The sequence below is a fragment of the Perissodus microlepis genome, chromosome 23 (genome assembly GCF_051167445.1).
Source record: "Perissodus microlepis isolate ML-2025 ecotype Zambia chromosome 23, ASM5116744v1, whole genome shotgun sequence".
In the NCBI taxonomy this organism is placed as follows: domain Eukaryota; kingdom Metazoa; phylum Chordata; class Actinopteri; order Cichliformes; family Cichlidae; genus Perissodus; species Perissodus microlepis.
Window position 1 is genome coordinate 19,738,553 of NC_140482.1, and position 27,642 is coordinate 19,766,194.

A 27,642-nucleotide genomic window follows, 5' to 3' on the forward strand; every position below is an offset into this window, starting at 1 on the left:
GCTGTGCTCAGAGGAGGCTGTGGGCAGGGCGGTGTGCATGGTGGGGGTGTCTGCAGTTTTCTCAAAGCGGGCAAAGAAGTGGTTAAGTTCCTCTGCCAATGAGATGTCTATATTATCTGTATTTGTCCCTTTGCCTTGTGATGTGTTTCAGGCCCTCCCATACCTTTCTGGAGTTGTTATCAGAGAGGTGATCCAATAGCTTGTTCGAGAAGTCCAGTTTTGCTGCTCTGATGCCTTTTTTAAGGTCTGCTCTTGCTCTGCTGTACATATCCTGGTCCCCAGATTTGCATGCAGAGTTGTGTGCCTTTAACAATGCCTCAACCTTACTTGTCATCCAGGGTTTACAGTTGGGGTAGACCCGGACACGCTTTTCCATGGTGACAGTGTCCATGCAGTGCGTGATGTAACCTAGCACTGCGGTTGTGTGAGTCTCTAGGTCAGGGGTCCCCAACTCCAGGCCTCGAGGGCCGGTGTCCTGCAGTTTTAGAGGAGGTAATTTAGCCATTTGAATCAGCTGTGTTGGATCACGGACACATCTAAAAACTGCAGGACACCGGCCCTTGAGGCCTGGAGTTGGGGACCCCTGCTCTAGGTCATCATGCTCGAAGACACTCCACTCTGTGAGGGCAAAACACTCCTGCAACTGAGCGAGAGCTTCCTCAGAAAAGGTGCTAATGGTTCTGATGATGGGCTTTGTCCTTTTCCTGAGTGGTGTATATACCGGGACAATGAGCAGAGAGAGGTGGTCAGACATACTCAGGTGGGGGAGGGGAAAAGATCTGTAGGCTTGCTTAATATTTGAGTAAACATGGTCCAAGGTGTTATTCTCTCTCGTAGGGCCTTTCCCAAAAACAAATTTAGGCATCACAGTTCTTAAGCATGCTTTGTTGAAATTTTGTTTTTATAGCTCACCTGTTTTAATTACAGCTTAAAGTTTGCATTATTAGGGGTGTGATTTTCTTCAGTTTAAGAGGTCAGAATAGTATTTACAAAGAAACACAAAAATATTGTTTCCAGGCAAATGTGTCTGATTAAAACATATCATTTGAGATGCTTGTCTGCACTTTCCATAGACGTCTACACCTTTCTGCACTCCTTCCTGGCTGAAGAAGTGTAAATATAATTACTTCCATAATTATACACTATGTTACTAAAAATAATTTGCTATTAGCGAGTGAGAAAAGTGGTGGAGGAACATTTCAAATCATTCCTTTAGGAAAAGAAGGACTAAAACTTTTTGAAAACACTTAAGTACACATAAAACTGTATTATTGGAAAATTGTGCATAATATATCAAAGTAAAAATAATTATTATTTTTGTTAGCAGCCTGTGTCTCTGGTTTCAAAAGGTTAATATGATGACCAGTGTTGGTCAAGTTACTTGAAAAAAGTAATCAGTAACTAATTACTGATTACTTCCCCAAAAATGTAATCCCGTTACTTTACTGATTACTTATTTTCAAGAGTAATTAATTACTTAGTTACTTAGTTACTTTTAAAAACACGATTTACAACCTGAATAGGTGATAAAGCGATAGATCTTTCAGCCCAATTCTACTTTTTCTGCATAATCCATCATACAAAATGTAATCAAATGGAAAAGTCTCTTTTTTTTAACTTGTTTTATCAGTTTTAATCTTTTAACTTTATGCATCAAGCAAAAATTAAATTATATGCAACATTCTCTGACTTGAAGATATTAGTTTAACATTTAAACCTATTTTCTGCACATTCCAGCACATAAAATAAAATATTTTTTTGTGTTTACACTCAGTCTTTCAAATAGATGCAAGTAAAACACAGCAGAAAATAAATAAAATCAAAGACTCAGCGGTCCTGTTGCTCTATTTTCACCTGTAAAGCAGGAGTGGGGTAGACGGAGGTGTGCTCTGGTGCAGGTGTGCCGCAGCGGTCAGTGGAAGGATACGGCAGCTTCTCTGTGAATTTCCCATTACGTGGTAGCGCACTCGGAGCTTGTTTAGGGTTTTTTTCGCTGTAAAAAGAAGTTTTCTTCCCACGCACAACGGACGTTAATGTTTTTGTCACTTTTTATGGAATCAAACTCAAAATAAGGTCAGTACTTCCACGCTTTAAACGCTGCATGCACAGACCCTCTCTCCAGCACTCGATATATGATCCATTGTTGATCTGCACACAGCTGTTGTCACGAACGTCGCACTCGCTTATGTCACTGTCATGAGACATTCTCACAAAAAAAATCACGGTTTTAGTAACGCAGTAATGCAGCGTTCCTACAGGAAAGTAACGGTAATCTAATTACCGTTTTTGCAATAGTAATCCCTTACTTTACTCGTTACTTGAAAAAAGTAATCAGGTTACAGTAACACGTTACAAATAACGCGTTACTGCCCATCTCTGATGATGACACTGGGGGTTTAGCAGTTTATTTAAAATTTCCACAACAACACACAAAGCTCCAAACCAGTGAGTGGCATCAGAGCGGTTTTAAATAAAGGGCTAATAAGCATCACACAACAGGACACACATTGTTTAATTGGCCTTTAATGACGCTGATTTCGTCCTTCAAATGCTGCATTATTAAATGTTCCTTATTTATTCCACAGTGTAAAAATATCTTTTGTACAGATTTCTGAAAGGCTCAGAGTTTTCAAACTTTAAATCTTTCACTTTCAGTTTTCCGTGAACTCCATGGACACAAAGTGTGACATTAAATCCTTATTTATACTTCAAAAAAGATGAAAGAAAACGTGCTTAAGCAGCAAAAAAGTGAAGTCCGGATAGCACAGACATTCAGAATCAAATTTATATGAAAAAAAAAAAAATGTGTCATTAAGGGAAAAAAAAACAAAAACAGCCAAGTTTGATAGCAAGGTTCACCATTTCATTCATCATTGAAGAGAGAAAAAAAATCAAAACAAAACCATGTGGGAATTAGAAAATGTAAGCGTTACGTCATCTCATGTCCTCAAAATGGCCAGTAATATAAATTAAAAGCTACTGTTCCCTTTGAAAATCCTACAAGCTCAAGAAACTGAAACAGATTTTGACAAGGCAAGACAGAAACCCTGCAAATAAACTTTGTGGTGTTCTCCAGGGCTCTATTTGAGGACTCCTGTAACTTAAGAATAATCACAGCCTTGTTTTCACAGAGGAGGGTCCCCGCCTGGTGTCACAGTGTTTGCTGTATTACAAACAAAATGAAAATACAAAGAAACACTTCATGCAAGGGAGTATGTTTTAAAAACATACTTTTCCAAAAACAAGAAAACATTTTGACATCCGTACAGTACATCCTTGACTTATGTTAACTTACTTAAATATGAGTAACACACCACTTTGTGTTTTGTTTGGATTCACCGAAAGTAGAAGAAATCAATAAGTTAAAAATCAAAACAAAAAGAAATTTCAGGACAACATTTCGATTGAGATGTTAGCACATCGTTTACCAAACTGTCACAATAAAGGATAAAGCCTAATTCTTCATCATCTTTTAACATATATAAATTTTTTAAATACACACTTTTGCACCCAATCATGTTTTGTTAATACATTTTGGTGTGTAGGTAGATACGTAAAGACGATATGACTTCTTCTGTCTCAGATAAGATATCCGAGGAAATTGTATGAATAGCAGACTTTGCATGTGGCGTAAACCTCAAACCCTCTGGGTGAAGTTTTCGGGGAAAACGCCTTTGGCTGAAATATCTTTCTTCTGAAACCAGTGAGACTCCTTCAAGCCCATGAGCCAGCCATCATCCTACAGACACACAGAGTACAATCAAAGATTTAACATAAAAAAGTTTTATAGAAACTATTTTTTTCTTTTTACATCATACAGCTCAAAAATAATCACAGGAAAATGTTACAATTAAAAAAAAAACTCAAGAAAGGGATTATACAAAGGGGAACACAAAGCATAAAAAATATTTAGCTGAAAAAAAAGAAAAAAGAAAATGCCTCAATATAAATTCAAAGACAAGTCAGACAACCTTTTCCTGTCATGTATAGTGATGGTAAAAAGAAGGTACTACTAGTAAAAAAGCATCCTGGTCTTTAGCAGGGTTTAAAATTTGGTAAATACAGCCTCAGGTAAACTACATAAATGACTTGTAAAATTGTTATTATTTATCTAAGAAAAAAAAAATTACATCTAAAATTCAACCAATAAGTATGAACATCTCTATGAACGCAGAAGTTTGGGTAGTTTGCTGCTTTACTCATGAGCATTCAGGAGTGTGTTAACACAATGCCAAAGAGAGAAAGACATCAGCAATGATCACAGAGAAGCAACTGTTGCCGCCCACAGGACCTGGACACCTTACAGTCATCAAGTCGACCACGAACCACTAAAGTGTTCTAGAGTAAAAGATGTGGTGAGATGCTTTTAAATCATCAAGTTTGAGTAGACGTGGCTAGTCACTTTAAATCAAACTTGAATGTTTTTTTCCAGAAAATGTTTGATAATGTGTCGCTAAGCTGAGCTTATTGACGCTATGAGCTGTAGTTCAACATGGTGGCGTTGGAGTCAATTTCACAAGATGAGGAGCTCAATAGCAGGACAAGCTGAAGCTGTATTTTGCCCATGTGTGCTATATAGTCATCTCAGGCACACCATCTGCTGTTCAAACCTTTTGTTTACGAGGGGCTGCTAACGAAAGAAAGATGACACATGGAGGAAGATCTAAATCAGCTTGTTTCAGACAGAGAGCAAACTGATGGGTTCCGGTATAGGATAAAAAAAAAAAAAAAGAGTTATTTTGAACTGTGGATCATGCAAAGCTACTCTAGTGTAGTGCAAGAATAAAAACAAGAAGCTGAAATAAGCAGAATGAGTCCACTTAAACTGACCTGTTCATCTGGGTTGTCAAAGGCCAAAACCAACACAACGTCTCCCATCTTCAGTTCCAGCTCATCACCATCAGTAGCAGCATAGTCGTGTACCGCTTTCACCTGGAGAAAACAAAACAAACGTTTCCCATTTACATCTGATTTGCATATGAAGTCTGTAAAACTGAATCTTTTTAGAAGGTGCAGGATGTTACCTTCCTGTAATTAAGCATAAAAATTTGGTTTACTTACCTTGTAGAGGAACCCTGGAGGGAGTTCGCCATCTGAGCCATTGGTCACCGCACTCTGGTCCAACAATACACAGAAAAATCAAGATATATAATTCAGGAAGTCTTTGAAATGCTCCATTTGGTTAATAATAGAGAGGTTAGAAGTATGATAGAGTAAAAAGTAGATCAAAGTGGAAGAAAAGAAGATCAGGAAGATGGCTTTTTAGGGTGCTTTCCCCAGATTTGAGGGATTCTTGACTTTTCAGCATCTAGCTGAGGTCCCACCTGCCCCAATCCATCCAACTCTACCTGTGTGTATTGATCATCATCCCAGCCCCCCTGTTCCACATTGGCACCGTCGTTGTCCCAGTTGGGCTCGGTGTATGGCTGAGCCACATAGTCTGTGTCGTCAATCCAGCCCTCCTCACCCACCGCCGTCTCTGCCTCATCCCAGCCAGGCTGACTATAACTTTGGGTGTTACTTTGGCTGTAATCCCATCCACCTTGGGCTTCTTCTTGGTACTGGTCATCGTCATACTGCTGTTCAACCTCTGTGGCAGTCTGTTCTTGCTATAAAGGTCAAGCGTTGTGGAGCATTGTGACAGGTTTGTAAGCATAAAGGTTGGGTAGGTGGATGGATGAGGGTGGCAGAGGAGCATTTGGGTTTAAAGAGTGTAACAAGAGTCACGACCCAGGGTTGTGCAGGGTATTAAAAAGGAAGGAGGTTTTAAAGCATGAAAGGAAGAATTGAAGAGCTTATTTCATAGTCCACAAATACAGAAAAATGTAAGAAAAAAGGTGTAGTTGTGGTTTTCTAAGAGAGCCCTTAATTAAAACATAAAGAACCCATGCTTACCCATGAGTCCCATGATGCCTCCTTGCATGGAGCAGTAAGAATTGAGACAAGCAGTGAGACAGAAGAGTACAAAGAATCTTTTTCATAATGATTCATGCAATCAAGTGCACAATTCATGTGATTTAGCCCCCTTTTAAAAGAATAAACTAAGCCAAACTTCAAAAACCAAACACATTGCGTAAACTGTTGATGCACTAATCAATTATTTGATTGCATTATGAACCTTGAGAGAACCATATAAGCACCAATCACTGTTTTTGGGCTAAATCTGGTATTGCCATTCGAGGTTTTTTTCAATCGTCGCTTTTTAACCACTTTTAATCAAAGTCATCCTCAAAGCCTTCTCAGCCTGTTTTTGTTTGATGGGAAAGAGCTAATAAATACTAAATCCAAAACAAAGACAACAAAGGAGAACCAGCTGAATGCATGAAAATGTTTACAGAACAGCAAAGACATTTCCAGGATATCCCTCTATTGTCAAAAATCAATGAACATCACCAGTCAGTCGATCTGCATGCAAAGCGAAGCTGGAAGAACTTAGACATGCAGTGAAGAGGTTAGATCTTTTCAAATAAAGCCCAAACACACACACCAAGAGACTGCAGTTACATGCAGTCAGAATTTTATTTATTTATTTATTTTTTACTTCTAAGCTTTTCAGATTTAGCTGTAAGTGGTAATTACAACAGCTGCACTTCTGAACGGTACCCTACATTTTTCTTTTTGCACCATTAATTAATGTATTTATTTTTACATAAACTTTTTGAGCCTTTTGCCTTAGATAGTGTTGGGGTGGAAAGTGGAGGCAAAGGGCCTCAGGTTGAGCTTGGGTTTAACTTAAACACAATCCCTTTACCTGGGCAAAGCACACCCACCTGGGGAGCTGGACAGGTAACGGCCTGAAATACATCCACATCCCAGTCCAGCAGGTTCACCCCTGACCAGGGCTCACACTGCTTCACACACACACACACACACACACACACACACACACACACACACACACACACACACACACACACACACATATATACACACACCAAATCCATGTTAGGGACGTGTAAAAGTGGAGACTGTTTACATTTACTACCGTCTGATGATTTAAGTGATGCTGATATTCTTTTAAACCAGCGACTCCTCAAGTCTATGCTGCTGCTGCACCCTAGAGGATCTTAAAGTTACTGCAGGTGGGTCATGAGGGGTACTTTATAATGAATGCATTTGTAATTTCAAACTTTGTAATTCATCAGTATTCATAATTTTAAAGACTGAACTTTTTTCCTTTTTCATGTACCTCCGACGTGGTTTAACTTTAGAGGGTCACTCTAAAGTTAAACCTTATTCCCTATTTCACTTTACTTCCTGTTTTATTTTGAAGGTTAGATTCTGGTGTTTTTATGTCAGTCTTTATCAGGCCATTGTTGTATATACTTTGTTTTCTTCTACTGATTCTCTGTGTTTGTAGATTTAAACTTTTCCTTCCTTCTTTGTGCAGCGCTCTGTGTTTTTTTTGTTTTTTTTTATTAGATTAGTAAATAAGGTGCCATTTTGACATTGTCATTTTCAGTCTGCATTTGTCTTTCTGCAGGGATACACTTTATTACCAAAGATAACACTAACATTAAGACTAAATTAACAGTGATTTTGAATGAGGTTTGGGATTATGGCGTTCCTCAGGGCTTTACCCCAGGCCTTTTTTTTCCTCACTCAGATACTGTAAAACTCGAGTTTCCTGTCAGTAATGGAAACACATAGCAGTGTGTTTTACTCAGTAGTGACTTTATCTTCCTATCTTCCCCGACCTAGTCTAACAAGGTATTTCTGTCAAAGTCATACAGGATCTTTACCCAGAACACAGACATTTTGCAGTCAGCCTGACCTGCAGCGTCGTGGTCGTGGAGTCTGTGTTAGTGTCATGCACTGAGGGCTCATCCTCAAATGGGCTGACATTTTGCTGTTGCTGGTTCGGAGATGGCGTCATTCTTGGTGGAGGCCGACTGGGAGGTGGGCCAGGAGGCGGAGCAGACCTCTGTACATCCAGGAGGCGTTAAATCAAAATCACACAGCACCGCACACATGCAAAAGCAGTGAGGGAGACACAGGCATGGTAGTAAACAGAAGTAATGCGTGTGCGTGTGTGTGTGTGTGTAATATGATGTTGCTTTAGAGGTTAGGGAATTCATTTTCTCACAAATTAGTTTGTTAGTGTTTGTTAATCATCATAAAAATGAAATAATAACTAACAACTGACAATCTAATTAAAGTGCAAATATATGCAAACATTCTTAGAGACAAAGATCATTTTAATGACATTTTAAGTTGATTTTAAAGAGACGTTTACAGCAAAACTTCCTCTAATGATTTGTTACATTAAAAAAAAAAAAAAAAAAAGGATTCATCTTATTTTTTGACATTTTAAGATTTTATGAAACCTTTTAACATTCAGTTTAGGGTGTTTGGGGATTATTTAGTTGTTTATTTTTTCATTTTACCTTTGGTGCTGAGCTGGCCGACTCACTGTGGTTGGCTCCCTCACTGAGAGAAGACAGAAAGAGACAAAGAAAGAGAGAGAAAAATGAGGGGGAGAGGAAAAACAAGGGAGGACCTGAGCAGGAAATTACTCTGCACAAATAATAAAACATTAAAACCATTTAAACCATACATGCAGTTCTGAGGTCTGTCCACAAGAAGGCAGCAATGAACTTTAAACGAACCTCTGTATCACGATTTCAAAAGCGTGCACATGACATCACAGACTTTGGTTATCGGGTATCAAACAACACAAATAGGAAGTATTTAATGTGATTTAAAAGGTCACAGCTTCTTCATTATTACTAACAGTTTGGCTGAATTTCTAATGTGTACTTGCAAATGTAGAGATGGAGGGATGCCCACATACAGGTTCCAATCTAGGCTGGTGGAAGCACCTGATAACTCCTGCATAGCTTAGATGAATGCTTTTGTACTATATAGATACTATATGTTATTATTCTATATTTTAGCACCTCTGAGTCAGTGACCATGATAATCAACGAGAAAAGCAGGAGGATGTTGTGCCCATCTTTTATATACAGTCTGTAGCCAAAATCAAGCACATGCATCACTTCAATCTTCAGACATGAAGCAGGTGGTTGCATGAAAAACACTCATGCTCATCAGCTTGTTTCCCACCAGGTGATGCCTTAAAGAGCAACAGATTTTACCTCTTTGCACAGTCTTCTGTCTTTGATGCTGCAGTAGCACCTTTTCTGCAGCAGGGGGCATCGTGATGGACATTACTCTCCTTTCCTTTGCATTTTGTTGATTTTTTTAAATTATTATTATAACTTTATATTATAAGCTTACTTGATTTGCCTCTGCTCCTCCAGTTTGGACATGATGTCATTCAGGTTTTCACTGAGCTGTGGAGACGCACAGAGGGCGTGTAGATTACAAACTGATCAGCGTTCACTTCAATTTGATCAGTTAGTTTGACTCACTTTGCTCATTTCTTTGTGGAACTTCTCCCGATGACCTGCCAGGCTCTGGAATGTGTTAACATAGACGCCAACACGCCTACAAACACACACGCACGCACGCACGCACGCACATTTTTAAAAATTTGATCTAAGGTGTCAAAAAAGATTTAGATGAAGAAGATGACAGTTTTTGACCTGTCCCAGAGTGCCGGAAGCTCGTCCTGTAATTCCACATTCAGCTCCTCAAAAATTTTCTGAGCTCGGCCCAAATCCTCCTCCGCCTACACACACACACACAGTTAATGATGGCAAATTTCAATGTCTTTAACACATCTCTAAATAAATAGAGTTTTCCATAAGCACACAAGCATGCAGGCAAATACAGGGTTTCATACAGGAGCTACTGCGAGGGTGTAGATGACACAAGCAGAATGCAAACACTGCTGACTGGGAATCAAATTAAAATTAAGGCCTGCAGACATGATCAGCAGAGTCATTTTAATGAGTAACCACAGATCAATGTAGCTTCCAGGTCTGAAAAGTGAAACCACCACGGAAGAGTCTTAAACCTGTTTTTGTTCTAGAAGGCAGCCGGGGGGTGGGGTGGGGTGGGGGGGCCTCTATGACCTCACTAAGTCACTTTCCTGGTGAGTCTGAGATCTCAGTCGCTAGTCTCAGGTCATACTGCATAAAACACCAAATTAATTGTAAATTATGGTCACTATTAGAGTCAGAAAGAAGAAACACCCAGGATATGCCTGTTGGCTAAAGAATTGCTATTTGAACTGACGAAAGCACACCAATGCACTGTGTGCCCAACTAAATCGAGCTGTATATAAATGTTGGCCAATCAGAAGCATAAAAACAATAACACAACACACAGACTGATGTATAAAAAAAAGATAAACACATACACTTTTGAGAAAATCCTTGTTTTACACAATGATGACGCAGGGCAAAACATTTAAAGAAGTGACATTTCTCAAAAGACCTATGTGGATAGGACCTGAGGTCTCAATCTTTTACGCCATCTACAATACTGTGCTAGTAGGAAGACGAGAAATGCAGCAACAGTAACAAGTTCTGCGACTTTGTTTACTTTTCTCAGAGGCCTCAGCTTTTCTTGTACTCCGGCAGTATCCGACAGATCTGGCAGCATCGATCTGATGCTGGGAGAATCCCAGCTGACTGACTGGCTGACGACTTGTCTGTCACAAGTTGCTGTGAAATAACTCCACGCTTCACAATGCTGATCATGTCAAAGGACCTGGGTTACAGTTTTCAAGGTGAGGAGGGGGTTGTCAGTGATGAACCAGAGTTTCACCTGGTTGTAGGAGAGGTTAGTCTGAGCCACCTGGTGAGCTGATATCAAACCCTGAGCCCAGCTGGGAGCCGCCATCTCCAACAGGGCTGCTGGCTAACCACACACACCATGCAAGAGAGAGAGACAGAGAGAGAGAGAGAGAGAGAGAGAGGGAGGAGAAGAAAGCAAACCAGAATTCAAGACAAATGCAAACATGTTAATGAGGATTTAGTTAGCGAGAGGTTCCACGAGTTTAACAAACGCTAATTAGTTAAACAGTCATTTTGATCCTTTGACTCGAGGTGGTGTAAAGACCAGTGTTTTTTTAACCCTCTGTGAGTGCTGTGCTCCTGCAGTATGATGAGGAACTTTTGCTCATTAGCACATCAGTAAAATATGATTAGGTCAAATGAAATTTTATGTTTTGTTTTACCAGCTGAAATACAAGATTTCTTTTTTGCCTTCACACATTGATGATGCCATTACATATAACATAAAAAAGTCAGTCCACCTTCAGCCAAAGACTCTGAACTGCTCCATTAAACATGCTCAAACACACACAAACGTGCACACACTCTCAGTGACGGTTACCTTTGCGATCTTGGCCTCATCCTTCTTTTTGCCTTTCTGCAAGGAGGTGAAGTGATGCCGGGCGCTGTCAAAGTCCACCAACTTCCTGTCGCGCTTTGCTATACGAGCCTGCAGGAGAACACAGCTTTAAATATGTTTAAAGGGTTTAATGTCATACAATACTGTGCAAAAGTATCAACTCAGCCCTTATTTTATTTATATTTTGTGAGGAAATAGAGACATGTTTATTGAAACGTGCAAACATACATTTAAATACAGCATATAGGGCAAAAACAGAGTTTGTACAATTCTATAAGTCAACATTTGGTCTGTTCTCTGTCAACATGATCCCACACTGCTTCAATAATGTTGAGGTCCGTGCTCTGTCGAAGCCAATCCATGACTGATAGTGCTCCACTGTGTGTTTTTATTTCCAGATATGATTTTACTGCATTGGCAGTGTGTTTGGGATCACTATCATGCTGAAAAATGAAGCTGTTGCCAATCAAATGCTTTCAGATGGTTTTTCATGGTGGATTAAAATCTGATGGTACATTTCTGAGTTCTTAATTCATCAATTTTAACAAGAACTCAAACACCACTGACTGAAATGCAGCTCAAACCATGACAGAGCCTCCACCGTGTTTTACAGATGGCTGTAGACACTCACTGTTGTACCTCTCTGCTGATCTTCTCCAAACATACTGACAATGCTTTGGATTAGTCACTCCATCAGATCTGTTTCCACTGATTTTCAGTCCAGTCCAGCTCTTGTGTAATTTTCATACCTCAGCCTTTTCTCCCTGTTTGCCTTCATTAAAAATGGCTTCTTGATAGCCAGCCTTCCACTGAGACCATTTCTGATGAGGCTTCAGTGAACAGTAGATCATCAGCTTAAAGTCTAGATGCATCTCACATGTCCTGAATCAGATCTTTGCTGGATTTTTTTTTTTTACTGTTTCTTACGGACAGGACAGAGACAGTTTTTAGATCTGAGACTTCTTCTTTTGTCCTCGACTTGTCCAGTTTCCTCAAATTTTTTAAGGACACACTGCACACCATGCTGAGATATGCCAAGCCTTGAATTAATAGTTCTTTGGGAATCAGCTTGTTGATACAAATATACTATTTTTAAACACAATTTGACATTTTTCATAGATTCAGCTGAAGAAATGGGAACAAATTATGTGTTTTTGCATCAAGCTGCTAGTAACAAAGTGCCTAAAGATTCCATTTAAATCTGGTTCTTTGCTAAGTTATCTGTTATGTGCAGACACAACACTGGATTGTCCTTTGACTTAGGAATCTTTTGTATGTTTGAAACAGAAAAAAAAACATTCCTCTGAAAGTGATCAGGTACAATGACTTGAATGTAAATGAGTGAAAAAACAGCCAATGTCCTAAGGAACACTTAGGACACTGAAAGATCTTCGGAAAACCTGGAGCACTTTAAGGAATTGCCACAAAGTCTGGTTCAATGAGCGCAAAAGGTAAAGAAATGAGGGGTGGCTCAAGACTTTAGGAAATACTGTATAAGAATCAGCACAAGATTGTCAACAAACATCAAGTAGTGTTTACATGTGTAAGAGATGTCTTTAATATAGGAGCAAATTATCAGTTTTTTAAAGTTTCAAGAAAAGCGGATTTTAAAATGAAATCTCAGTGCGTCTACACACTAAACAGATTTTTATTATCCACTTGCAAGTTCAGCGGGTGTTTGATAACATCTTTCAAACACTGCGTTTTATTCAAACACAGTATGACAAACACCTTTTATTTAGAAAAGCCAACATGTGCAGTTGTTTTTGTCCTGTGGTTAATTTTCAGAAACATGCTCACCTTGATGTCAGGAAACTGAGACAGGTACATATCCATGTTCTGCAGAGATTTGTCCGTGATGCTCTGGTGGTAATCCAACCACATTGTGTCTGTATCCTGAAACACATAACACAATTACATAAACATCTACTTTTCTTTTTTTTTTTACTCACTCTTACATCCTCCACAACACTTATTCTTCTATTTTTTCTGACATTTTAATTTGTAGATGATTTTTGGGGACCTGCTTTTTTTTTCTTTTATAGTGGTATAATAGTAACTGTAACTGTGGCCTTTTTTAAATTAATATTAAGACAAAGACCAAAATGCCATTGGTAGAGGGCTGCAAACATGCTCATTTCTGCTGTGAAGGTGCACATTTTAAGATGCTCTGGGGACTGACTCACTTTGGAGCCAGTCTCTAGTGGCTATCTGAAGTACTGGCTCTCCAAAGGTTGGCACTTAATTTGGTGTCCTCTGTGTCTATTTATTGCACGAAAAGACAATTTTTTAACCTGTAAACAAGTGTAAAATTGATCTGATTTCCAGAGGTTAACAACCTGTAAACTGCCTTGCATTTGCATTTATGTAGGTCACTGCTCATTTACTTTGAAAGGCTCCACTGGACCCATGAGCTCCCAGCTTTCTCGGCTTGTAAAACTAAAGTAAACTGGAAATCCATATCAACTCCCAGCTTTTCCTGAATGTTTCCTGTACTTCCTTGAAATCCTGTTCATTGAACAGCTACAGTTTAGAGTGCTGCTCACAGTTTTTACACAGTGTTTAGTTGTTGTTGTTTTGCCTGTTAAAATGGTTATTGGCCGTTGTTTTTCAGTCTTTCTGATGATTTGCATACTATTAAATATCCGCTACCGACCAGAATAAAGTGATCCTAAATGCTTTTAAGACAGCTATTCTAGGTTGTTTCTGGATATGTCGCTACAGTAAAGTCTGTTAAAGAGTCTACACTAAAACCAAACTAAAAGCCCCTACTTCACCAGCGTGTCCCACAATGATCACCAGAATTAGTTTTAAGCTTTTACTTTCCATCGGTCATGTTTAAAAATTCAAGAATGCTCACCAGTCTGAGCTTTTTGGTAGAAGTAAAGACATTTTCTCTCTGTTTTGATTTTTAAAACAATCTGTCCTGATGAAATCTGTGGGACACACTCAAAGTTTTCTATATTTTACCTCCAGGTTAATGTCCATCTCCTTCTCTATCAACTCCTTCAGGGTGGAAGGAGAGAGCCATGCAGTTAAGAAAAAGAAATTAAGTATGTTAGCGGGAAGAAAAAGAAGAAAAAGCCATCGAAGAAAGAGTCACACAAGAGAAATACAGTAATGTATGGAGGACCACAGCCACCTTTTAAAAATTATTGAACACATAAATAAGTAAATAAATAGATAAACAGAAACACAAGTGTTTTATATTTCTTTTTCATATTTGGTGGAATAGCATCTTTATTGTTTATTTGTTTTATTTTGGTGGTTATGGCCCTCCATAGACTGAAGTTTTTATGATATTTTTGTTATAATCAAACAGCTATATCATTTAGCTGGATGCTGTTACAGAGAAGAGAGCAGTTCGGGTGAGATGTTTTTATTTCCTGTCTCACCTCAGCCAACGCGTCCATCTCCTCTTTGCCAAACCAGTCCGGTTCGTACATGTCCGCCAGACAGTCCTGCAACCGCCGCGACGCGTCATGCATGGCTGAAACACAAACAGAAAAAACACACATAATTACATACAAGATGACCAGAGAAAAATAATTTACACTCTTGATTGTAATTTTACATTTTGTTTTGTTTCTCATAGTATTGCTTGTCTCTTGTTGTTTTGGTTATCTCTGCAGTGTTCTCGTGTTGAGTCTGTTTTTTGTGTCTTTATTATCACTTTGATCCATATTTTTTGGTCACTTAACATCTCTTTGTAGTAGAAACGTGTACAACTAGTCCACTAGTCAATTAAATACTGTCTCTTTGTGGCTGAGTTCTGTTGTTCCTACACACTTCCGGTTTGCAGTAACCCCACTCACAGTTGATTGTGGAGTATCTACAAACTGAGTTGTTGTAATGGTGACATGCTGTTGCAGCCAGGCTCAAATTCAGTGAGCTCTTTAGAACGACCCATTCTTTCACAAATGTTTGTAAAGACAGACTATATGAAAGCTTCAAGAAACCATAATAAATGTGTCTGTGTGCAGCATGTTTTGGTTACAATTGACTTAAAAAGTGATATGAACCGACTGGAAAGTTCAGCATCAAACAAACTAGCTGCTTCGCTATGATAAATGTTAAAGCACAGCTTGTAGCCTTTTTGCCAACTTACTTTTCACTGCTGCCAGGTATGCTTTCAGGTCCTTCTGCAGTTTGGTGCCTTCTCCCTGAAACAGGAAGCACAGTGAGCAACAACAACAATGTTTAAAACAAAAAACAAAAAATGAATGGAAATAAAAATGAAAACTACAACTAGTAAAAGCAATTATAAAATTCAAGCAAAAAACCCCCACTGAAACAGAAAGTACAATGTGTTCCTTTAATGTTACTTTATTGTGAAGGGTAAATCACACAGGAAGTCACTGTTGAGGTGCTAGGGATGCTAAAAAGCGTATGACCTTTGGTTTAACTTTACTTTAATATGTTATGTTTCTTCTATGCTGCCTAGCACTAATGTTAACTGGAAAATTACAAGAGTTGCAACAACTATTATTAATCTAATTAAAATACTACTATGCAGATTTATTTATAAATGCTAATTAGAGGATAAACTAAAATAAAGCACTATGATAAAATATGTTACGACATTAACAAGTGCAGTTTATGGGCATCAGCAGCATCAGAGGTGCGGAAGTTAAAAATGTCTCCAAACCATCTGCTTGTTGAAGTTGGCCACCATCTCCTCAAAGGCAACATCTCGGGTCTCATCTGCTTTGCCAAGCTTCTGCAAGACCTGCAGAGAACACAAGAGGACACGGTGATTGATCTAGTCACACATTTTATTTCTGTGACTATTTTAGCTCTATAAGTGGAGGTATGTAGCGGTCTATTTTCAGGCCACTGTCATAGCCAGTTGACGTCTGTGGTTAACACCAGCTGTGCGTGTCAGCTTCAGAGAGGACATCTGAGTTAAAACGTGTTTTTAAATTTCAGCTTGAACTCAGAATTAGGATTAGGGTATTTAGTCCTGGAAGGACTAAAACAGGTTTACACAGCAAATCCATGGAGCCCAAGGACTTGAGGGGATCTGTGTGCCAGTGAATCACTTTAAATTTCATGTTGGAAAGCCGTTTACTAAATAGTAGGTTCAACATACCATATACCCATAAATTCATTCAGTTGCAGCCTTTGTGGTGTTTAATGGTAAAGAATACAAAAGTTTTCAAATATAGGCTCAATGTGCAAATTTGGCAGAAAGTCCACAAGTACAAATAGATGATTTTACCTTTGTTACTGATGCTCATCAGGGAAATACAAAGACATTAGATGCTATTGAAAAAAACTTTAGACCCTCACAGTCAATTGTAAAGAGGTCCAAAATATTCTCCAGGAAATATTACTCCTGGGACTTGATTGCACAGTACGCAGTGATGTCATGCTCATTACAACCTGCTCCAAGAAGATTAGGTATGCACACCATTAGTTACCATGGCAATGTACCCAGGTAAGAATTGGGTAGTACAGGATTCCCTAATGCACCCTCTGTAGTTACACACCAAAAAAAACCCAAAATACACATAAACACGTATAAAATGAGCACAAAACAACCTGGAAGAGATGCAAATACATCACAGTACGATACAAAAAAATGCAAAGAATGCAAAACTATACATTTAACATAAATAGAAAGAGGCAAAAACACCCACAAACAAACATGAAGAAAAATTAAGCCAAATAGTTCCTGTTTAGATGAAATGCAAAATAACCCAAAAAAGGAGATATGAAATTTTTTTCAAGGACACAAAACATGACCACATTTGAAACAGAAAAAAACAAACAGAAAATAACCAAGAAAACTAAAGTACAAACTAAATGACTGTAAAGAAAAAATGTTTAGTAACCAGAATAAAAATGAAAAATGACCAAAAAGGACAGAGAAGATTTTAAAGACAGGTGCAAAAGCAGAAGCAGAGACAAAAAGGGACCACATGTAAGAATGGTCGATTTATTTGTTGTAACATTGCTTCATGGCCTGTTTAGATGGTGCCACATTTGTAAGGAAGATGCATTTGAGGGTTGACCAGTAGAGTTGAGTATGCGTGTTTGTGCTTATGAAAAACCTGCCAAATGTTTGCTGCCAAAGCCAAACAGCATGCCAAAATACGAAAAAACGCCAAAGCAAGACAAGAGATTCAAAAATGAAGCGAAAGATAATAACCAGAAAGAAAAGAAAAATGTCCAGAAAAATTCACAAAGGATGCAAAACAACAAAAAGAGATGCACATTAAAATACTAAACAAGCGCAAAGTGAAGCAAACTTTTTACAAAACAACTAAAAATATGAAAAAATAGACACAGATTCAAAAACTACAGCAAACAGAAACTAAATGACAGGAAAGAGACATATAATAACCCAAGAGAGATTCAAGCTGAGCACAGACAGAGAAATAAATGGACTAAAATAAACTGCAAATGACACAAACCAATGAAAAATAATAAAAAACAACTAAATGTAAATGCAAAGCAGTGAAAAAACCCAGACAAAACAAACAAAAAGCTGAAATTGAACACAGATAGAAGAAAACTGATGGCAACAAAACAGTGAGAACACATTCATGTTTCAGTCCTTCTATAAGTCATGAACCAGCTGTATCACAATACATCTGAGTGCTGTGTGTGAGACATCTTTAGAAGAGAATTCACTTCAGCTATGGCATTTTTTTAAAATTAGGGCAGAGTCAGCATGTGTGAGGTCAAAGGTCAAAGCCTTTGTGGCCTGTGTCCCGACAGTTTTTTGAAATGACAACGTTTTTCAGTTTTCTTTCTATATGATGTTTGCTACTTTTTATTTATGTATTGTTTTATGTTTCATATAAATATATTTTTAGTTTTATTTTCTAATGATTTTAATAAAATTTAAATAATTTTTTTATTAATTTTAATATTAATAATAATTGAATTTCTGGATTTTTGTATGTTTTGGGGTTTTTTTTGTTTGATCTTTTCTAAACAGTTTCTGCTATTGGTCAGTTATATTTTCTAGATAGTTTTTAAATGTTTCCCTTACTTTCTGAATTTGTTTCTACAAGTGCTTTTATTTTATAGTTTCTTATTTTGTTAAAAAAGGTAATTTAAACAAGAAATGTATCATTTATTTACTGAATTTCTTAGTAATGAAAAGTATAAGTGACATCTTTCAGGTTCTTTGGGCTTCAGTTTTTTTCTTCTGTTGTTAGTTGAAGGTCAGCAGCTAATCTGATCACATGGACGAGCATCCACACCACCTCCACCTCCGCCACCTGCCGCCCTAATCCTGTGACGGATACACAAACCAGCATCAACACTCAGAGGGGACTTCCCCACTAGTCTGTTTATAACTCTCCAAGAATATAATCATCACACATCCAGAAAAACTTGTTCTTCATCTAAAACATGCACGCTGAAGTAAAGCGTAAAAGTCATGGTCCATTCAGGTCAGTAGAGAAAAAAAATCATGAATCTAACCCGAGTTTTGCTCTGTAATGGTTCGTGACTGTGCTGGTTTATCTATCTTTGCGAGGACCTGTGCAAATCTCCAACTACATCAGGACACTTTGGTCAGTCCTTATAGTGGGACAAAGACCTGTTTCAGGACTTAGTCTTAGGTTTCGGCTCATAATCACAGCAGCATAACGTCCTCGCAAAGACAGATGTACAAATGTGTGTCATAACTGTCCACTGCATATTGGTGTTGAGTTTCAACCTCCCCAAAATACACCCGGAGCACACACAGAGGGAGTTTGAGGGGTATTAAGAGTGACGAGGAGGAGGTCCAGGGGCAGCTAAATATAGATTCACCCTCCCCTGAGCCCCACCCATAGCAGCAATGCATGCTGGGAGTCCTGGGAGGGAGGACAAGTGTTCAAGCCAAGCAGGGCAACTTCGAGCTTTGGTAAGTTTGGAATCAAATTACTAATTTTAGAGAGCTAAAATTAGTGGACTTATTATTAGGCATTAATTTGTAAGATAAACTAATTTTGTTTAGTCATTTTTTATCTAGATAAATTACTTTAACATTTAAATACTTCATTTAAAAATCTCACATTCTGGTTTTATTTTTGTTTTTTTGTAACATTTTAGCAAAAGAAAAACACATTTTAAAATATTTAGTGTCTCTAAATTTTTAGTATATTTTGAATTTCGTCTTTTAATTACTGTGATTTATTTATTGTTGATACCATTTTCATTATTCTTTAAAATTCAATAGAAGGAAGGAAACTATAAATAAATATGAAAACACTCTTAAAATAATTTTTGTATTATTTCTCCATTATTTCTTATAACAACTCTAAATTTCATATTTTAAAAATATGAAAATAAAAATCAGAGTATGTTTGTCTTTCTTCAGTCCGATGTAAACATTTTAAATTTACTCTTTAGACCGGAGGGTGAACTGATTAGAATTTCATGGCCAAAAGCCAAAGATGAAGACGACCATGATGAAGGCCAAAAGGTAATGGCTGATTTGCTGATAAGAAGCACAAATGTAGAAAAGAATGAAAAATTATATTTTAGATCCTAAAGTTCTGGACATGACTGCTTGATGGAGGTGCACATGAAGCAATTATTCTAGTTGTTCTTCTTCTTCTTGTTATTATTATTATGAATAACCACATTATTAGGTTATCATTAGGTAACAGTTCTATTAACATTGCATTTTTAAAGCAGTTTCATGGAAATTAAAATGCTTTTCCTCATTCTTATTGCCAATTGTGTAATCACAGTATTTTGCTGTATCTTTTCCTTTTGACTCCTTCCTAACTCCAAATGCAATTTAGAGTCAAATCTTTTGTTTTTTCAAGTCCAGAGCCTCAAAACCTGAAAACAGTGTTTTCAATCATAGCCCAGATCCTGCAATAAGGCTTTTGAAACCTGAGCCTCAAGCATTCACAAGAAAATGGTGACTGAGGTCTTTAAAGTAACCACGTACAAGCAGACACAGTTCAGAAAACCAACAAACTTTCAAATCACAGAGTGAGTAGCTGATGTTTTAAATTGAATAAATGCTGGAATAACTGTGATGAATAAAAATGATGAATAAATCTTTTCTTGGGCTTAAATAAAGTTGGTATGGTACCACTATGGAAAAAAACTGAACCAATGATCAGTATTTAGCCCGTTTTTTTAAAACTAAAGTAGCGCTGAACTTTGTAGTTCAGGCAGTTTGACAAAATTACTTAAAGGTGGGAATAACTATCCATGTAGAGCAGTTTAGGAAGAAATTTGGGATAAAGTTTTAATTCGGTGAGGAGAAGGGAGCTCAGGTGGGGGCGTCGACAAAACATTAGGGCACTGGTTGGTGTCACAGGTTGCGTCCTCTTTGACTCCAAGTGCCACAACAGGTCTCCAGCTGTTTTCTAAAGAGCACCACCTCCACTGCCACTACGCTCACCCAGATTCATCTGTGGGGAATTTTCCCAGCATGCTATGCATCACAGCTGACTGGATGATATTATATCACTATGACAGTCATGGCGGCACCCAGGAAAGTCTCCGGATTGTTGGGCCAGCTGGTCCGAATCAAATTATTACTGTGCACCCGGCCGGTACCCGAGTCGAACCCAAAGTGCAGCAGTAGAGTGTGTGTGTCTTTAAATTTAAGCTTTTAAGCAGTATTTTCTCAGAATCTTCAGTTAGTCCCTCAAAAGTTTGAGATAAAAGTGCAAAATCTTGATTCATCAATGGCAAAAAGTGTCTTTGTTTTGCTTTTTTATCTTTTAATCTTCCATAGCTTTGTCTGCAGCAGAAAGGACGACTTAAGGGGTCATTTCTGTAAAGCTTTGCACCATTTTCTATCTGCCCAGAGTTGCTTTTGGAAACAGTGATCTAGCCAGAAGATTTTAGGAGCTTAAGACCAGATATTTCCCACCTGAAGTGGTGAAGAACAAAAACAGAGCAAGAACAGAGAGAATAACAGAGTAGTGTTCGATTTATATTCCTGCTTATAGCACAGCTTGATGTGAATGGTTGCAGCTTGACGTGGTTAATGGCTCGATTAACTGTAGTACGCTTTAATCATATCTAGCATGCTCATAATGCTAATGCAACAGGTGGTATTCTGTCGGTGTATACATTTGAGGTTTATGTATTTTTATAGTACATCAAAAAATATTATTTTTTAAACATAAACATTTAAGTAAAATGCATTTGAAATATATTAAATCAAGGTTTTATTTATTTATTTTAAATAATGAATAATTAAAGAGAATATGCTTGTTATAAACTGAATATATACCAAATTCCATTAAGTTGTACATATGTCACAATATTAGATGTAAAATTTACACGCACAAAGTAACCGATTTGGACATTCATATTTTTTGAGTGTATAAGAATCAGTCAGTTTTACAAGCGTCTCTTCTTCCTTTGCTTCAGGTAAAGTTTCAACCTGCAGGATTTTGGTCTGCATATTTAAAAACAGTCTGATCTCTCTGCTGTGGATGGGAGGACAGACACAACGTAAAGCGAGCGTGGAGGGCAGCGTGCCAGCAGACAGACAGCTGAAGCCAGCCCCTCCCTCCTCCCCACCTCCCCTCCGCCTCCGCTGCCAGCCTTCAGCGGGAAGATGATACTCTGACCTTCCTCTTTACTCACCGCACCACAGCTCAAAGACTGAAAGCTCAGGGACAGAAAAAGCTGCCGTCTTTCTGATTTCTTCTGCTGCACGAATGCCAAGATGAATTTCCAGAAAACAAACTACGTATTTCCTGTGTTTTAAAATGCAATCCACTATGTTTTCCTCTTGGACACTGAAATCAGCCAAAGACTTTTTGGTAACCGTGTACCATAAATATTATTAAGAAAGTTGACTGGACTTTCATATGTGCTGGTATTTTAGGTTTTTAGAAAATAAAATCATAAAAAATAGTTATTAAACCATTTTAAACAATTTAACAAATACTCTTGATTTGATTAATTTGACTTTGAGGCATAATTCATTGTCTGCTTGCTTCATTTATTGGTGTTTGAGCTGAATGTTGGATCTGGATTGGATCGAGATTTCACTCGCTGATCAGGTGTATTCACAGACTACAGCTTTAGAAATTAAAGCCACTTTATCAATCAAATCAAGTTTGCTGCAGCTGGATAAAAAACCCCTGTGCTGATATTTTAACTTGATTACTCTTTGCCTGATTGATGACTTTAACACAAGTGAAGCCTGATAGGTGAAAGCTCTCTTGAACATGCTGGACTTTATCTCTCTCTCTCTCTCATTTTAAAGAGTACTCTCCACCTAAATAAGCTCTCCCATTCAGACACGGGGAACATAGGACATGGATGCCATTTCATTCAGCAGCGAGCGACAGTGGCAGCGGCTGCTATTTAAAGTCCATTCAAGAGAAATGATCAATCAGGCTCTGGTGGCTCAAACAGCAGAAGGGCAGCACCATTTAAATTATGCATCCATATAGCCAGTGTTGCTATGAAAAAGTATGAAAAACATATTTGCTCCATTTTTAATATAATGACATGTAATTTCATTTTAAACTTTCTTGTTATATGAGACAAACTTTTTCCCAACATAAGAAGTTATTGTTATTCTATTCGTGTTCCCCAGTGGAGGACTCCTACTGACTCCAGCTGCTTGATGTTGGCGTCTACTAGACAAAATAACAACAGATTTAATTACACATTTATGTTCCCCTCAGGTTAAACTGGTTTATGTTTTGGATCCCATGATCTTCAGGTGCACTTTATGCACACTCTAGCAAAGCTAAACACATTTCCTTGAGCCTCAAATAATCATATTTCATCCAAATTTTCAGCTGCTCCTTTATTTCCCGAGGAGTCAGGACAGCTAATCTTGGGTGGCATCCCAAAGCAGAACAGAACATGCGAGCTATAGGTCCGTGTCATTAAACCACTGCAGAAGAAGAAAGATCAGGACCTATTCTGATCATTTCCAGCTCTTTATCCTTTTTACCTGGGCTTTGCATGAGTCCCGGTTTGAAATAATCCTTATTCATCTTATTCCATACTCCCTCAGTGCATCCTCTGTCTGAAACAAGTCATTTGAGCTCCTCCCTCTTTAAGAAAGTTTTCTTCTGACTTGTTACTCCTCACAAACAGAAGGTTCAAACAGCAAGTGGGTGGGGCTTCTGTGGTTTAGATGACCATGGTATGTGCTCTCTGTTACATCACACGGATCCATAAGCAGAAAATAACTGTGTGAAATGTAGAAATTAGGGTAGTCTGTCATCTGAGCTTTTGGTTTTCAGAGCTACTTATGCATAGACTGATCTCATTATCTGAAACTTTGAGCATGATTAATATAAACATCCACCACTGCAACAGGAGAACATGACAGAACATAAACAAATGCAGATTAGGCTCTTTCCAGATCTGAGTTTTATTTGTATGCCAATTTACCCACTTTCACTCAGCGCAATATTTACTTATGAAACATTTTAAGATTTTTTTTCTATACTTCCACAACTTTTAAAATCTTTACCTGATGAAAACAATTTATTGCAGTTCTTGCTACCAAGTGTGGTGCGACAAGTTATCAGGTATTGGGGGCAATTACTTTTGCACACCGGGGCAGGTAGGTTTGGAAAATATTTTTCCCTTAATAAATGAAGTCAACATTTAAAAACTGCATTTTGTAATTGCTCTGGTTATCTTTGTCTGATATTAAAATGTTTTGGATGATCTGAAACATTAAAGTGTCAAATATGCAAACAAAAATGTAGAAAACTGAAAGCTACGGTCTTTCTGGAGAGCTCCTGTTGCTTTTCCAGGACTATACATTATATTTTTCTCACCACTGACACGTAACACTCAGCAGAAGATTAAGCAAAGTCAAACCTGACAATAAAAATGTGTGATCTGTGTTGCTCAACTGAATAAATTGTTGTTGGCCTGTGTCCTTATTCTTTATGCTAAGCTAACACAGTTCACTACTACCAACACTGAACAACTTCTTCACCCAATTTCTGGTCCTGATTTTCAAGAACAATTTGTTGTGTTTATATTTTGAGGAAATTTTAACTTTTAGGACTCAAAAACTAAAATGGCTTCAAAAGGTTTGTGGTGGCTAGATTTAAAAGTGACCGTTGCTGCACGCTTGTGTCATTTTGGGGAGGAAATCTTGAAGACACAGCAACTGAGATTTGCAGTATATGTGAAATCTCTACAACTGACTGACTGACTGACAGCACTCCTGGTGTGGCCCTGAGGTGATTAGAGGTTAAGACCTCAGCAGGCTTAAGTAAGAAGAGTGATTAGTGCAGACAATAATAACTCAGAGCTGAACACAGACTGTTGATCAGGTTTCATTTGGTCACTTTTACAACTATTTTCTCTCCTCTTTTCTTTCTGTTTTTAATGAAAGACTTTAAAGCCTTTTAAAGTGGCACCTAGATTGCTCCCCAAAAACCAATTACAAGCACGGTGACAAAAAATTATCACAATGAAATACTGTTAACCTCCTTAAAAGACAGATTTGACATATTTTAGAAATACTTTACAACTTTCTTTATTTAAAATATTTTAATATTATTAAATGTTAGGCAACTGTCACATTCCATAAATTCCGAGCTGAGGGGTTTATATGTGACAAACCCCTCAATCTATTTTAAGGAATTTTAAAGGATTTTAATCACAAAGGGGCATTTCTAAATGTAAAATTGGCCTTTAACTTGTTTAAAACCTAATGAAAACACGCTTATATAAAACAATCTATTAGTTCCCCCAAAATAAGGAATTTATCCCAATGGCTCAGATCTTACCCCATAAAACACTTTCAATTGTGCCTTAAGTATATTTAAAGCACTCTGATATATTACAGTCTGGTAGCTGGCATGTATAAATAATTTCTTTGATTTAAAATACTTCATACTTCAACTTTCTTCTGTGCCTTAAACCCCTTCATCTAAAATACTTAAATATGAAGCAGTCTATTGGATCCATATTGTTTTTATCTCAAAATGCTATATTGTCTTTAATTAAGTAACTGGTGGCTTCCAAACTATTGACAGTTTACCCCTTAAGCCCATTTAAACTATAGTTTAAACCATTGAAAGTACTTTTGAGATATTGCAGTTTGATAATTGTTATTAAATACCACAACCACCTCATTTTTACCTTAATTTCAAATGTGTTTAAGACTATCACTGAACTGTATTCTAACTGTGCCATAAATCGACCCATGACTGATAAATAAGGGATTAACTTGCTAATATTTGGCAAACCCCTCAATCTACTGCGAGGAATTTAAATGGGTTTTAACCATGAGAATCACCTCTGGGGTTTATTTTAAACTCTTTTTAAATTCTACAGTACAGTGGATCCAATTTGATATGTTACAGACTCTTAATATAACTCTGCTGTTTGTTATTAATAGCAAACAGTTGAGTGATAAATATAGTAAGTAAATGATTAGCCGATTGACATTTATTGTAATGGGTGTTAACCACAAAGAGCACCCTTGTATATGATCTTGGACCCTTTTTAAACCCATTCATTGGCTACACTGGACTTTCACATTAGTTAAAGATATTAGAGCACTACAAATCACAGATGGCTTCCATGATATATGAAATTTTTACCCCTTAAAACCACCTTAAACTCTACATAGCTTGCCAGTGTTTGATAATAACCCAGCATTCAAACTTCTCATCCATATATGGTAATTCTGGCCTCCTAAAAACACCATGGAAACAGCTTAAATACTAACTTTCAGGGTTCAAAAGGCTCCAAACAATTGGGTGATGTCAAAGTGGTTGCATCCATCTTTTATCTACAGTTTATAGTTTCCACCTAATTAAGAGTTAAAAGCCTTTTAAGAGATCTTTCATGCTACTGGATATTTTACCTCATATACTGTAAAAACTATTTAAAGTGCTTTTTTAGTAATTCAGGAAACAGGGCAAAAGTAAAGATTCAACCTGGAGGAGCAAAGGAACAAAGAGCAGTCTGGTTCCACCTGGAAATACATTTTGTTCCATTGAGTGGTAAAATAATGTTACTGTGCCACATTCAAGCCTAGAAACTTATTGTTTTGCTTTTATAATCTGGAAAAGAGCATTTAAAATGATGCACCAAAACAAAAAAGGGGGATTTGGACCATTTTGTCCTTCTGTAACTTGTGGCTAAGTTGCCCTGACATGACAACAAAAGTTTGAGGGGGAGCAATCAAATTTCAAATCAAATTTCAGGGGGAGGGCCATCCCAGGCCCCACTTTTAACTCAAGGTTTTCATTTATTAATACTGTGGAATTTAAGATGCTATTAAAAAGGTTTTAAATCTCTTAATATTTTATGAAATACAGTTACATGCGGTTTGGATGTTTGGTGAATATATTACGACGCTGCAGTCGATTTAATGGGACAGGCTGATCCAAACTGAAACTTTCCTTAGAGAAAACCTTTTTTGTAGTCCGTTAACTCTCCCTCGTTTGAAGGTACAAAGTTATGGGATCCAGTTTCACGCCAGGACACTGTGTCCCGCTGCCATGCGAGCCTCCTGTGCTGATCGGCTGAATGAAAAGTTGACCATTCTTACCTTCTCCTGCGCTCTGGTAAGCCTCTTCTGGACGTTGATGGCCAGTTTCCCGGCGGTGACCCCTTTCCCTATCTCGGCCATGTCGCGCGTGGCGTGGAGGACTCCCCTTTGGTGTCAGGACCAGCGAAGAAGGAGTGCGGCTTAAGGTGTGCCTCTTCTGGATGCCGACGGTGCGTAAAACCCCTCCGGAGGGACACTTGGCTCGCTGTGCGTAACTCTAATCCTGTTGACAGCTTCTTAAAGGTGAAATGCGTAATTTAATCCTATTTGCGTTTAGTAAAACCAAAACAGAAAAACTGAACAGAGTTTGGTGAACAAGGAGGAACAGATTCAGAAATCGTCCTGCTCTCGATTCTAACTGATAATTGACAGACACACTTGGGCTCGATATGGAGAGATATTAAGTTTCCCCTCAGTCATCCTCTTAAAGGCGCAGCAGGCTGATATTATTAGCCGACAACTGTTGCATACGCGCAACAGTTGTGTTGCCGTCTTTACGCACGGCCCTATTTATGCGCACGGAGCGGGTTTTATGTCAGATGCGTGCGCTAAATCAACCCCGATGCCCCCTCGGAAGGCCGCACATTCATCAGCGGCAGAAATACACCGACAGACACGAGAGCTGACAAAGCTCACCTGCTTCTTTTGTGAGCAGCCAGCAGGTGTCAGTAAAGGCACGTCCAGGTAAAACCTCCGCACCTGAAGAGGTGTCTTGAGGATGTGTTGTGCATCTAATTTAGTCTCTCGGAGAGTTTTTTGTCCTCTTTTTTCTTGGTAATTGTGTGTGTTTGGCAGTGTTATTATAATGAACTTAAAAAAAATATGAGTTTATGACATCTTTTGAAGAAAGGGGGCACGAATTGTGTCTGAACATAAAATATGTGTAAATATCTCCA

General features: G+C 38.0%; 1 protein-coding gene across 2 annotated transcripts; it reads right to left on the reverse strand.

The window, feature by feature from the left end:
* Positions 1 to 1,484: 1,484 nt before the first annotated feature.
* Positions 1,485 to 27,276, reverse strand: bin1b (bridging integrator 1b). 2 transcript variants are annotated; one of them, XM_084922140.1, is made up of 19 exons: positions 26,747 to 27,276; positions 15,914 to 15,994; positions 15,374 to 15,428; positions 14,661 to 14,755; positions 14,236 to 14,271; positions 13,066 to 13,161; positions 11,248 to 11,355; positions 10,678 to 10,770; positions 9,549 to 9,634; positions 9,375 to 9,450; positions 9,241 to 9,296; positions 9,099 to 9,143; positions 8,388 to 8,430; positions 7,775 to 7,924; positions 5,896 to 5,916; positions 5,349 to 5,609; positions 5,062 to 5,115; positions 4,831 to 4,932; positions 1,485 to 3,739 (listed from the first exon to the last, which is right to left on the reverse strand). In XM_084922140.1, exons 1-19 carry the CDS (start codon positions 26,825 to 26,827, stop codon positions 3,638 to 3,640), a joined length of 1,641 nt encoding a protein of 546 aa, XP_084778266.1. In that variant the 5' UTR covers positions 26,828 to 27,276; the 3' UTR covers positions 1,485 to 3,637. The 2 variants fall into 2 exon arrangements, with proteins under 2 accessions (XP_084778266.1, XP_084778267.1); XM_084922141.1 differs by lacking the exon at positions 9,099 to 9,143 and having other exon boundaries at positions 26,747 to 27,275.
* Between the last annotated feature and the right edge of the window lie 366 nt (positions 27,277 to 27,642).

Bases quoted from the DNA above. Each gene is read 5' to 3' on its own strand.
- bin1b (XM_084922140.1), bottom strand. From the start codon at position 26,827: ATGGCCGAGATAGGGAAAGGGGTCACCGCCGGGAAACTGGCCATCAAC. The intron at 7,925-8,387 runs GTAAAATGAAAA...CTGGATGTACAG, and splicing joins CGGCCAGCTCAGCACCAAAG to AGGTCTGCTCCGCCTCCTGG. The intron at 4,933-5,061 runs GTAAGTAAACCA...TGTTTTCTCCAG, and splicing joins CTCCAGGGTTCCTCTACAAG to GTGAAAGCGGTACACGACTA.